This window comes from Cydia strobilella, chromosome 1, assembly GCF_947568885.1.
Source record: "Cydia strobilella chromosome 1, ilCydStro3.1, whole genome shotgun sequence".
In the NCBI taxonomy this organism is placed as follows: Eukaryota; Metazoa; Arthropoda; class Insecta; order Lepidoptera; family Tortricidae; genus Cydia; species Cydia strobilella.
In genome coordinates this window covers 20023086-20037991 of record NC_086041.1, presented here as the reverse complement: position 1 = coordinate 20037991, position 14906 = coordinate 20023086, and the positions used below count along the sequence as shown (strand labels likewise).

Here is a 14906-nt window from a genome sequence, read left to right as displayed (position 1 = left end):
CCCGATAATAGCAGTGACAACTCATTCAACAAGGGAACTCAAGGTAGATCGCAATTTTATTAAACTCACAGCACGTCAGTTAGCTACTCCGCGAAAATAACATGTGTAACCGTACCGAAATACGGGGAACCATTAAAACAAATTTAAATATACATGGTAGGTAAATTTTTTATAACGATTCTTAGAATTATATCACAACATTATCTGAACATATTTTAAAAATATTTTCGTAAGCTACCTATTTATTTCGATATTTCTGCAATCATACAAATTCAAATTTTAAACGAATAAGCATAAGGTCTTATTTTCAACAACGTCGGATAACGATGCCGTCTCAAGAAAATACTCAATAGCTAGTCATTATTCATCCTGAATAAGCAATCGTTTTAGGTTTTTAATTATGCAAAATCTGTTCTTCTATCCACGTCCTCCCTCCATTATCTTAGAGAGCAATATTTCCAAAATTATGTAAAATAAATCAGTCTGATTGATGAAGATAATTTGTTTTGGTATAAGTATTACGAATGCGATACAATAACAAGGACTAACGAGTGTCCACGCATGTAGGGGTGGACGAGAAGTTCTTGGGGTCGTGGATGAGGTGAGTTAAATGACACTCATAGTCCAATACATGCACGTATAATATAACTTGGTGATACAGAGGTGGTATAATATCACGGTAAGCGGACGGGCTCCACCGTCCGTCGCAAGATTGCTGTGAGAATGCCGTTGGCGGCCCCGCTGCCCCGCACCATGCATTGCGTCGGCGACGGCTCCCGAAGATGCCCGAACAAAGACGAGGCGTTAACAACGAGAATAAACAATATATCATTATTCAGTGTTGTCATTTTACTTAAATGTTGCGTTGTTAAAATTGTAATAATCTTTAGCAGTTAATATCAATGTTTTAATTACTATTCATTTACTTGTATTTGGTTCCATAATTTGTTACCCTACTTTTATTATTAAAAGAAATACCCTTAAATAAAACGCATTTAACCCGTGGAACGCCTACTATACTAACTCCATACAAATTTGATACTGGGGCGCTCCAGCGGGTTAACGTACTAAGTATTAATTATACTTATGGCAGGCGGTACCGCTCTTCCACAGCAAGGCGGTAAATATACTCTTAACCTAATTAAAACAAATATAACTAACCTGCAATAAACAAATAATTTATAATTACAATTCACTAACAAAACAAAACAATAAACCGACGTAATGCTGACTCTCATATTGGAAAAACATTTCATATTGGCCAAAGTTGTTGCTTAACGCCTCGTGCTAATATTGATAGGTATTAGGTACCTCAGCAAGTGAAATATTACAAAATTGAACCTCGAGCGTAGTGAGTGGCTCGAATGGTAGAATCTTGAGCGTTGCGAGTGTTTCAAGGCAGATGTTTAAACAAATTTTGAACCATCAAGACCAAACCATCGAGTGAAACAAATTTTTTCACTAGTTTAACGCGAAAAATATACTTACTTACAACATTACAAATCAAATGCAAATGAACGCTTTTAAATATTTATAAGTTACAATCATCACTTGAAATTCAATACTACTAGCTATCAAGAGGAAACAAAATTTGCATCAAATTACTTTGTCACTTTTGTGGATAAAACCCAACTTTTTAATCAGTTGTTTAAGAATAAAGAGAGTCTTTATGAGCTGATGTGGTTAAAAAATATTGCAGAGGGTCAAACTTGTTAATCATTTAGTAATCATCTCTCCTTAAAACTAAACGAGGGTATTTTTTCAAAACGACATAAAATTGGATAGAAACCATTAGGGGTCCGATTATCAATTCCGCCCGGTCGCTAGTTGGTTGTCAATATTCATTTAGGCGGTGGCCGCAGTGCGCGTGATTTGTCGCTCGCCTAGAGCTCACCACACTAGTGCGGGGCTAGATCTGATGCAGTAGTCGCAGTAGAAAATATTACTTAACTTTGACGTTTATCATATTGTCAGAGACCGATCTTCACGACCTGGTCATACTCGTTACCTATGATTGAATAACATTCGTAGGAGTATGCACTACATCTGTAGATTTGACCCGCAATAAATAGGATGTGTTCTTCTTTGATGATATTACATTAATACTACCTACATTACATACATTGACTTGAGTGAATACTACAGTACTTTATTAAACAAGTTGTGGAAAGCATATATATATAATGCCAAAGAATGATATGTATTTTTTTTGGTGTTGGTTTTTTTATATTTCATTATTTATTTTACACTAGCTTGCCAATGACTATGTGCTCTTGGTATTAAATAAATCGATCCTTATAGATTTATCCCTCGGGGGAAGCCTATATCCCTAGAGGGCGCGTCCCCAGGTGGCGGATAGGGGGATGCTCACCGCTCTTCTTTCGAGATGAGCGGGGGGCAGGAGGGAAATAAAATACCTCCCGCGGACCGCACAGGCCGGAGATGGCCACTCCGATATCAAACCCGCCTTGCGGGCTTCTCTAGCATCTGGAGCAGAGGTCGTGAGGGTGCTGTCTGCTGGAGCTGGGACAGACAGTAGGAACGGCAGCGGATGAACCCACAATGGGCCAACGGTGGCGTCCAAGCTTTGGACAAAAGCACAGCCGGTGTAGAAGGACTCGGGGCCCCACTACACTTACAAAATGCTCCAAGAAAACCACCATGAAATACATGATCAGCCAAATAATGCCAGTAGAATGCGACCCGGACTCACCCCGGCGTCACAAGTTAATCGGGACTTGTGATGTTAAGTATGTTACCGATGAAGATCCAAAAGAAGAAAAGAAGAAATCCATAACGGGGATAAAGCTCATACGAAGAAAAGAAGACTGCCTGAAGATAGCCACATGGAACATTAGAAGCTTAATAAAACCAGGAAAATTGGACAACGTAATATTAGAAATGGATAGACTACATTTGGACATATTAGGCCTCAGTGAAGTACGATGGAAAGATAATGGCAAATACGAAAGGCAAGATTCAGTCTTGTACTACTCGGGTAAACTGTCAACGGACAAAGACCACTACCATGGCGTAGGTATACTTATAAAAAAAGAACTTAGTAGATATGTTAAAAACTTCGTGCCCGTATCAGAGCGGATCATTCTTCTGCAATTGCGTGGACACCCATTTCATGTCAATATCGTGCAAGTATATGCTCCAACAACAGAAAAAGCGAAAAAAAACCAGAACTCCTTGAAATTTTTTATGGAGAACTGGATACGGTTCTTAGCTCACTTAAATCTCAACAACTGACCATAGTGCTGGGAGATATGAATGCGAAAATAGGTAAAGGCACAGTTGGAAAACATGTAGGCAATTACGGACTAGGGGAAAGGAATTGGACGGGGGACAGGTTAGTGCAATTTTGCATAGAGAAAGATCTCGTTGTGACAAATACTTTGTTTCATCATCCACCTAGACGTTTATACACCTGGACCTCACCTAAGCACAATTCGGAAAATATTGTTCGCAACCAAATTGACTACGTACTTGTTCCAACAAGATTCCGCAACTCTATTCTGAACGCTAAGACCTTCCCAGGTGCAGATGTTGGCTCCGATCACAATCCCTTAGTGGTAAAACTGAACTTAAAGCTTAAAATACCAAAAAAGAATAAGGATAATCATCATAGAAAAATTGCAATTGATAAACTTAAAGATAGAGATACCAGAATCAAAGTGATGGCTGACTATAACAACGAACTAAAGAAAAATTGTAATCTAGAAAACATGAATACAAAACAAATCTGGGATATGTTTAAGGATACTACAACTAGAGTCAGCAAAGAAGTCCTAGGTTACTGGAAAAAAGAAACTAAATTCCCATGGATAACAAAAGAAATATTAAACTTAATGGATGAAAGAAGACGGTACAAGGAAATAGATAAAGTAAAATACAGAAACATAGATAATAAAATTAGATCATTAATCAGACGTGAAAGGGATAAGTGGCTGGAATCGAAATGCGCGGAGATAGAGGAGCTAGACCTAAAAAACGATAACTTTAACTTGCATAAAAAAGTAAAAGATTTCACTAACACCGGACGCAAACATCTTACCGGTAAATTAAAATATTCTGAAAATAAGTTATTAACGGATATTGATGAGCAAAGAACAGAATGGGAAAACTATATTAAGAAGATTTTCAATGACACTAGAATGGAGCCTGGGAATAACCATGACGAATATGGGGGCCTCCCAATTGTAGAAGAAGATGTAAAAAGAGCCATCAAAACCTTAAAAAAGCGGAAAAGCTGTTGGGCCTGATAATTTGCATGGAGAATTACTTCAATTACTGGATGAATTTGGAACTAACATGTTGGTAACATTGTTTAATAAAATATATGACACTGGAGTCCTTCCAGACGATTGGCTTGAGTCCTCCTTCTTACCAATCCCCAAGAAACCTAACGCTAAAACGTGCAATGAATATAGATTAATCAGTGTAATGAGCCACGTATTAAAAGTTTTCCTTAAAGTATTACACTACAGAACATTTAGTAAGATAGATAGCTGCAACAGCGACTCAATTTGGCTTTAGAAACGGTCTAGGAACAAGAGAAGCTCTGCTAGCGGTCCAGGTGCTGGTACAAATCTGTTTGGAGCATCAAAAAGACGTGTTTTTGTGCTTTATCGATTTCGAAAAAGCATTCGACACCGTAAATCACCAGCTACTTATGGAAGTAATTTATCAAACAGATATTGACAGCAAAGTCGCTCGAATAATTAAAAATTTGTACTGGAATCAAACTGCTCACATCAAAGTCGGAAATATAGCCACCGAAGACTTAGAAATATTAAAAGGCGTCCGCCAAGGATGTATTTTATCCCCGAACCTTTGATGGGGTTTATATAGGCATTAAATGTAGTGAGAAGTATATTAATAATCTAAGATATGCAGACGACACCGTCCTGCTAGCAAATAGTGCTGAAGAATTACAACATCTATTAAACCGTTTAAATTCGAAAATAAATCATTACAAGTTGAAAATTAACATTAGCAAGACTAAATTTATGGTAGTAAGCAAATCTAATACAACTCCACACATTTTCAGATTAAATAATACACCGATAGAAAAAGTACAAAAGTATAGGTATCTGGGCTGCTGGCTGAACGAGAATTGGGACAAGGAGCAGGAAATACGTGTCAGGATAGAGATTGCGCGAAACGCCTTTGTAAAAATGCAGTCTATTTACACCAACAAGGATATCAACCTAAAGCTTCGTTGGAGACTTGTGAAATGCTATGTACTATGAGTACTTTTCTATGGCTGTGAAACGTGGACTCTGAATAAGGCTATGGAAAAGAAAAAAGAAGCATTTGAAATGTGGCTATATAGGCGTATGTTAAAAATCTCCTGGACCGATAGAGTTACGAATGTGGAAGTACTTAATAGAATGGATAAAAAGTTAGAAGTTTTGATCACGGTAAAAAGAAGGAAAATATCATATTTTGGACACATATACAGAAATGACAAATATAATATACTACAACTAATATTAGAAGGAAAAATTGATGGCAAGAGGGGAAGGGGAAGAAGGAGGGTCACCTGGCTTGACAACATAAAAAAATGGACGAACGTCGATAACGCAGCCATGCTGGCAGAAATGGCTAAGAACAGGGAGAGAGATGGCAAAGGTGGTCGCCGACGTCCGTTAGGGCATGGCAAACAAAGAAGAAGATAGAATAAAAAAAAATACATAGGCAAGGTCAAAAGCTATCTGTTTGCCACATTTACTCATATTTGTACAGTTCCCTTATAATGCGTATAATCTACACAATAAAAAACCGCCATTCCCATCACTAACCCGTTAAAGGGAGGTGCCGTGATCCGAATTCGAAATCACGTCGTATTCGTATTCGCCAAAGGGTGCCCGCCTGCCCGCGGTGTCGAAAATCGTTTGTTATTAATTTGCCATTCGTCTGCGTACGCATCTCCACGGGATCGGTCAGAAATAGATTTAAGCACTTTTATTTCTTGAAATAAATAGTTTTAAATTTTAATCTTTTTTTTTTTAGAAATATTGAAACGGCTGGTTGCTAGAAGCTTAGGTACAGTGGACACAGTGGTTGGCATGGGTGACGATAGTTCTAGGTAGTTAATTTTAATCATAAATTATACTCAACAATAATATGATAAAGGTAATAAAAACATAACGTTTTCATTATTCTTGATTGAACCTAAAGGCCAGGCCACACCAGATGCTTGTGCGTAGACGTGCGCTTTAACATGTGTCGCTCCCATGTGACGTAGCAAAACGGCCAAGCCACATATTTTGACTAAGGTGTAGAATTTGTTTGTTTTAGTTTTGGTGGGATTTCACTACTTTTTGTAGGTAATGACAATCTTCCATCCCCTAATTTAAAGGAAGGGAGATGATTTAATAAAAATCCTGAAATACGTTATAATATTTAATAAGTTACAAAATATGTTTAATAAGTCCACTATTCACATTATATCCTGAAAATTTTGTTTATCTGGTATAACACTGATTTAAACTTTCACGATTTTTACTAATTATTATTCAACAACTACGGGACTCTGGTATAATCCAAACCCAAGTAATGAGGGTTCAAAAAAACGACGAAGCGCTTCGAGAAAAGGTAGGACGTACTTGCGCTTCGCTTAGCTCATCTTGGTGGGGGCACTACCGTGCCCACAGATACCTGGTAGATTCACTGACCGCCGTTATTGTTTGGATTTTGCGCCTAGTTGCCAATGCCATTGTCAGTCTATACAGGGTGACTTCAAATTGGTAATACAAAACACTTGATTGTGGCTCAGTTAATGCCCAATAGTATACTACAGTAACTCCGTTGTTAAAATTAGCTGTATTTAATTATCGCAAATTTTCTAATAAAACAAATAATTAAAGTCCCGAAGTGTGGTTACCCCAGGTTAAATACCTAACTGTCATACCTGTCACTCGATGTTTTCAATGTAAGTTAATAATTATCGATATCACCATTAGTGACACTCGTGTAACTAAAGCCCAGTCCGGACGGACGGGAGAATTATGGTGATATTTAAGTGCTCTAAATTAAAAAATAATGCCCCTAAACGCGCATACTGGCATCACAAACCTCCATTGTATCGGTCATAATCTAACAATCGAAGAAAAGGGGAATCGGCGAGCCAAATTGATGTTTGCATCCACACCACTTGATTTGATCAGACAATTTAATCAGATTCATTTGAAATAATTTAACCTTTTCTTTGTTTATCATTATGTTAGGATAACCATGTGGATCCTAAAAAAACGGGATAAAATAAAAAAAAATTAACAAATTACTTTTGATTATTTTTAAAGCATCAGACTTAATTGAGGGGCTTAGTTTAGGGAAAATGTATGTAAAACATTGATTTTGTATCACCAATTTAGTCACCCTGTATGTAATAATTATTAATATTTCATAAATTCCATAATTGTCGATGATTTACATATTATCCATACTGAAATGAGGTATGAGTGGTAACGTGGCCAATACAAAAATATAACGTGATTACTTTGAAAAAAAAAAACATCGTTCTGCCAATAAAAAGAAAAATGTGGTAACTAGGCATACCTATATGAGATTCATACAGTTACTGCGTTTTCCCTACGAGATTTTTTTCATAGTATTATTTTCTTTAAAACCCTGATTTGATAAAAAACAAGATTTAAAAAGAACCTGAAAACTTTGTTCATTGACTTTTCCTCTAGCTAGGGTAATAAATGAGTACCTAGATCAAATTCAGTGCAATGGTCACCTCTGATTTTCTAGAGGTCAGACATGAAATTTTACCGATAAACTTTCGTCGTAACTAACAGAATTTTCAAAGAATTCACTTTTTGTTTAAAGCTATTTGCTTTAAAGTTAAACAAAGGTACCTAACCGACTTTGTGGAATTACGAGTTTGTGTTAAAAACGCCAACAAAAAGCAACATTTGACTTATATTACATTTTTTTTCTGCTTAATATACCGGCTACATATACGACCATCCAAAATCAAGGGTATTACATCCAGTCAGTTATAAATGAGGCGTTTCCCCGTAAGTGACACAGGCAGTACGCGCTGTTGCTCGGTAAACGTAATTCAGGCCGGAGCGGGCTGTGTTCAAATTACACAGACATTCGGACACTTGACTAATTTAGTGCGTGACTCGGGGGCTGAGAGTTATACCTAATGTCAAAAGATCGCCCTTGCTACTCAGCTGAGATTGAACTTTTTGACTACGTTTTTCGCTATAGGTACTTAGTCTAATTTTTGTATTGGTTTGATAACATTTCATATTAATTCGAAGTATAACTGGGCAGATAAATGAAATTTATGTTAGCGGATATATTATAAAATCAAATTGAAAATATTTCTTCTGAATTATAAATAATCTTAAGCTAAAATTAATATAGTTTAACGTGATTCAAAATTGATACCAATACCCGGGTAAACACTGTAGTCTCTATGGTCAGTAATACATTTAATTTGGAGATTTGAAAGGAAGTCTAATATAGTTTTTTTATTTTCAGATTATTCGCAATTTATGACTGACATGGAGATTCAGGACTTCAAGGTGATGGCTGGAGTAAATGACAGGTAAGTGATATATTAGTTAGTGTTATATGTATAAACAATTAAGTACCGATAACTGATTCATGTCTTTCCTAATTTTGCATTGTTTTAATTTATTTATTAATGCGTCGACTTGAGAACCTCCTCCGTTTTTAGGGTTCCGTACCCAAAGAGTAAAAACGGGACCCTATTACTAAGACTCCGCTGTCCGTCTGTCTGTCACCAGGCTGTATCTCATGAACCGTGATAGCTAGACAGTTGAAATTTTCACAGATGATGTATTTCTGTTGTCGCTACAAAAACAAATACGAAAAAGTACGGAACCCTCGGTGGGCGAGTCCGACTCGCACTTGTCCGGTTTTTTTTTGTTATGTGTTACCTTACCATGCATAACTTTTTACAGAGTAGTCCGATTTTGATAATTCTTTTTTCTTGGAAAGAGTATACACGGACTTGGCCCATATAAATTTGGAAAGAAATTAAATCCTAAGGGTATAGAGCAGGCTCTAAGAAGATGTTCTTTTGCAAAAATAGCGCACCGCAGTTTGACTTCTGATCCTTGTAGTGGGGTTCCTAGGCTCCTAGAAACCCGATGTTGCCGAGCTGAAAAGTGGTGCCGTTACGCCCACCAGCCCTTTAAATTTCCCCCTTACAATTATCATACATTGGCTATCGCAAAAATCGCACCTTTTGCACAAATTGGACTAATTTGAGTCTAGCTCCTAGCCTAATTGAACTACCTAATTAATATTAGTATCAATTTAAAGGACGTTTAATTAACTCTACCTTGACATATTATTTGTTTCCAAAAAGTATTATTTAGTATGAGATTTTAGATTTAAAAAAGAAGTTGCCTCTCAGTGAAGTTCAGTTTGCAAAAATTGCGGACCTCATTCTGACATGTATATATTGTATAGATCCCAGACATCCAATTAACAGATGTTGCCAACCAGTTTTGTGGTCCCCCTCCCCCCCCCCCCTTCCTCACAAATAATATTAGTAAATTACAAAGACTTTTGGTTTTAATTATGGAATTTCATTAGAATAGTAGTACTTATGGGTGCCTATATGTGTCATAAATAAAATACAAGCCAGTACACCAATAGAAAACTTTTATTTTGATGAAATATTACGAAATTTACGAACAAAATGCTTACACATGCGAAAAACAGTTTGATTGCCCACTCTATCTCGTCGTTGGTTATGGGGACGAAGACGAGAGGTTCCGTTGGGACCAGGTCCAGGGGGGCATCGCCGGTGGGACAAAGTGCGGCGCCTCCGGAAACAGGCCCTCAACCACTCTCCTTCCGGGTCCATGGACTTCATGGGCGGGGCGCTCTGTAATTTGTTGCGCCTCATTGGAGCCTGCTCATAAGGAACCCTGGTCAGGTAAGTGGATAAGTATGATCTGACCATTTTCAAACCATTCTTACGATAATGAAAACGCGCGACCCGTCAAAAAATTATTTTCATATTTTTTTCAAACATCTCAAACTCATAATAATACAATATTTTTCTAACCACAATATATGTCAATGTAGAGGTAATTAAACGTTCTTTTAACTGATACCAACATTAATTAGGTAGTTCAAGTAGGCTAAGAGCTAGACTCAAATTAGTCCGATTTGTGCAAAAGGTGGGATTTTTTCGATAGCCGCCCGCCATAATACAATATAATTTCATATATACTCATGGATTAATTTATTAATATATTAATAATTACTGGATTACAGTAATTAAACCTTTTTTTAGGCGAAAGCTTTTTTTTTAAAGGGTTAATTACTGGATTACAGTAATTAAACTTTTTTTTGCGTTCTAAATTTGTCCATGAGTGTATGTCAAAAGCTCAAATAGTATGCTGCTGTATTAATCAGCACAATGCTATTTCTGTAAAGTGACATGAATAACATTAGAACTATATACTCCCTAGTATAAAACACTTTAATCAACAAAAAAGACGGAGTCTCGCGTGCGACATCAAAAGACTACATACAGATTTGACTGTAATACTTACAGTCGCATAATTTTCATAACGTCGTAATGTTGATAAACACAGTTACATCAAAAATGGGTTCAAGCAGTTGCTTCTAAGTCAGATTTTGCAGCGACGTAAACGGTTTAGTCAGGAGTGCAAGTAAATTTGAGGGTTCGATGTAAAAAAGCCCTCGTCCCTGCGTGAGACTCTCGTCATTCAACCGTCCTGCATCATCCATCTTGTTTCTTTTTTCTCCCCAATCCTGCGTTCGTCAAAGTGCAATATCATCAAATCACTGTAAAAGAAGTACCATGATTCGGGGGATAAAATACATCGGAGGTTTCAGGCAGACGGGTTGTTCGTGCTGGGCCACAGTTACAGTAGAAGCTAATAGTAGCTAGTGTTACTTACCCATGTACGATTTCTGAGATATTATTTCAGTTTTATATATCGTATCATTATAATCCCCTTATAAGTTCGGTTATTATGTTTTTACGTGTGGTTAGTTAACTTGAGCTATATAGCTGCTAAATTATATTCTATGAAAATATGGTACACTATTTGACATAGTAAGTATTTTTTTTTGTTTTTCAGACAAATAGATTGACGGTCGAATTTAATCGAATTTAAACTGTTGTGACTGTGTGTGTGTTGTGTGTGTTGTGATTTAAACAAGTGAGTCTAAACCGTAAAATGATTTAATGGTAGATTGACGGTCAAATTTTCCTAACTTTATGCATATACATAGGTCACTATAGTTGGTCAAGCAAATCTTGTCTACTGACACAGGCGCGAAATTCCAATTTTCTATGGGCCGATAACTCTTCGCGCATATTTTTTTCTAATTTGCCGCCTTTTTCTACTGACGAGATTTGCTTGACTAACTATAGATAAGTTTTGCCATAGACAAATTGTATATTTACATCATTTTCATTTCATACAAACTTTGTCTATTTTTTATTAAGTAGGCACTGTCTATGGAAATATATTTAAAAAAAGTATATAATTATGGCCACTTCTTTGTTTCATATTTGTCTATTGCAAAACTTATCTAGTGACCTATGTAATCTAGCATCAGATTACATTAAGACGTCCTCTTTTGTTGATACCGTCACTATTACTTAGAATTATTTTAATCTCCCCATCGTATCAACCCCTGTACAACGAGCCCGCACACACCAGCGGCATCTTTGCCGAGTCACTCAAAGCGTATTTCATGCTACATCGCCCAGCGAAATGATATTGTCGGAAATATGAATTGAGAAACATATGTATTTGATACATAAATGCATCTATTGAGAGCGTTTGAAGCCTGATTGTGTTTCAGATTGCCATCTTGATGCTTAAGCTGATTAGAAATTTTGCGCTTCGGGTGGGTATTTCGGAGGGGCTGCATTTGATGAAAGATAAATAATGTAGTGCACTTTATATGGAATTTCCTTAAATGTTCCTATGCACATTTGATAAAATAAATCATTGATTTTTGATTCAAGGATTAAAAATAAAAATCAAATAATAATTGAACATTTTTGCCATGCCAGGAAACTTATGAGCCATTTTGACGGGATAGGATAGACTGATGACTTTACAATAAAAGCAATAACTGCACTTATTTAAAAATAATCGTTTTTGCGCTGCCATTTGTTGGTATAATATTGTAATAGGACATTCTTCTTTGTTGTATCAATAAGTGAAAAAATATAGAATATTAGAAATAGGTAGCAACAGACGATTTTATAGATGGTGGGAAAAGGAAGCTTATAGCTAATTCCGTGTACATACTCTATTTAGTGTAAATAATGTAACAAATAAGAGAACAGTAACACGTGTAAACACACATTACCTATTTTTCGCACGTGTGTCGTACAACGTTTTACAGTACATATGGCCCTTTAAATTTTCGACGTAGTTACGTAATGTGCTTAATTATTATACAATACCGCTCAAAAGTATTTAGGCACCCGCAATTTCCACCATACAATTGTATACAAAAATTATTTTCAAAATCATACTGTTCGATCGCAGGCAAATGACTCTCTTACATGTTGGATTGAATTTTTATTTAGGTAAATATATTGAGCCTCAAATTGTTGCCAAAGCCATCCTTTAAAATTTCGAGTTTACTTTACGCAACGATTTAAAAACCCGTATGTACTAGTTCATACAAAATAAAACGATTTTGTACTGGAAAACGATTTATGGATTTTTTACGCTTGCCGTTTGGTAAATCGGCAATGTATACGAATATTCTGCGCATCATTTTGAAGCTCGATGTCTGTTAAATTAAAAAAGTAAACTGCACAAAAAACTATTACCCGACTGCGACTTAGCGGTATAATTCTGAAAGTCGATTTTGTATACAATTGTATGGAAAAAAATACGTGCCTAAATAGTTATGAGCGGTAGTGAGCACAGGGTGTCGTAAATGGAGCACCAGATGTACTGCAAACATCTACATTATACACAACGAAATAGACTTTTTTACATAAATATTCATCGTTTTGTTATTGTATATAAAATAATCTTTACATATAATTACAACTCAAGGTAGAAATATGTAACACAGTTTCGACTGTTTTTAAAAATAACAGATAAATTTAAATAGCCTAATTCCACTGAAAAAGCACAATAGGGTATTTGACTACCCAGTCAAATCAATTTCTTTTTTCGAACTGTCAAAACGATTTTACTACTTTGGAATTTATATCTTATACATTTAAACGAGCAATTCTTGTATATATTTTTATTTATAAATTTCGGGGATCTCGGAAACGGCTCTAACGATTTTGACGAAATTTGCTATATGGGGGTTTTCGGGGGCGAAAAATTGATCTAGCTGGGTCTTATGTCTGACAAAACGCGCACTTTTGAGTTTTTATATGTTTTCCGAGCAAAGCTCGGTCTTCCAGATATTGAAACACTAAAGTGACGTTACAATCGAATTACCTACCTACTCTATAGTTTTATACGGGTTTTAAAATAGAAATTCTGCCTAACAATAACTGCTGTCTACGTTTCTCTATTAATCTTTTGGTTCTTTATTTCATGCATGGTTTATTTTAATTTATTTTAAATACAGTCAAATACCCTATAAAACAGCCCGGAAGGTGATGAGTTATTGTAAATTTTAATTTTATTACTAAGTTTATATAATAATTTATGATTACACGTATATCACAAGCGTGACGATTACTTTTTCAGTTCACAGATGAAAAGCATTTATCTGAAGACATTGGTGGCGTTATTATTAATTTAATTATGACTAAGTAGCCTTTAATAGCATATTACCCCTCGGGGTACACTCGTGTCATTGTGCGTTCACGCAGGCAAGCGCTGCTCGCTTGAGCAGAATTTCACGCCTGGCCGTACCAGAGGTCTATTATTGTCTAGGTCTTGATTATACATATAACCATGCTAGGAGTTGCGGCAAATAAATTAGGTACTGTTATTACATAACTTTTCATTTTTCTCTTCCTTAAATACTTTAATAACAGCACTATGGTCTTATGAGCTTACGTATTTACGAAAAAATCAAGGCGATTTTTTTATGGGGTTTAAATCATAAACTGTCTTAATGTCATGTGATATGTCTATGTATAATTTTTTTTACAGAAAATGTATGATATTTCTCCCTATTACAGTCAGCAGAGCAGAAAGAGCTAAGCGGACGAGAGGTGTTAGAAATTATTTGATCACAGTTGTTGTTTAGAGAATAATGTACCTTTTGGAACATGTGGCCAGCTTAGCTAATGTCTTGCTGACTGTACCTATGGCACTATAAGCTTCGCTTAGGGTGGAGCTAGATCACAGAGGGAGGACATGCCATTGTACGGAAACCGTCTATGTGAGCACAACATATCTGTATACGTGTATACGCATCAACGACGATGTAAACAATCATCAGAAAATTTACCGCTGCTTGTGTGGTACGAGTAAGTGGGAAGAAATAGATTAATATATTTCATTAAACTAAGTAAAAATCCTTTTCTTTTGTAGGATTAAAATAAGTTATTAACCTGTGCAGAATAATATCCTATTAGCATGTGTTATGACAGAAAAAACATATTTTATGGCCATAGACACTATGGCCACAAAATATCATGATAAATAATTACTATATTATACTAAATAATTTGTTAATATTTTTTTTTTATTTTTTATTTTTTTTTGTAAATTAATTTTTAACAAGCAGAAACGTCTGCGATCGATGCTATTAAGCCTAGAATAAATTTAAAAGTGGAAAAATTACTGCCTTGGGTGAGACTTTAACTCCAGAGGCCGTGAGTTCAAGTCTCACCCAAGGCAGTAATTTTTCCACTTTTAAATTTATTCTAGAATGGGTAGCACATCGTAACTGGTGAATTTCCAATATGACTT

The 14906-nt window shown here is 35.9% G+C and overlaps 1 protein-coding gene across 2 annotated transcripts in view; it reads left to right on the top strand.

Moving 5' to 3' along the window:
• LOC134746100 (CUGBP Elav-like family member 1) overlaps positions 1-14906 on the top strand; it is a 514830-nt gene that overhangs the window by 36708 nt on the left and 463216 nt on the right. For both annotated transcript variants that reach the window (XM_063680407.1, XM_063680363.1), the window contains exon 2: positions 8512-8578. In XM_063680407.1, coding sequence (XP_063536477.1) covers positions 8526-8578 — 53 coding nt within the window. In that variant the 5' untranslated portion in view covers positions 8512-8525. The remainder of the gene's footprint in view (positions 1-8511; positions 8579-14906) is intronic.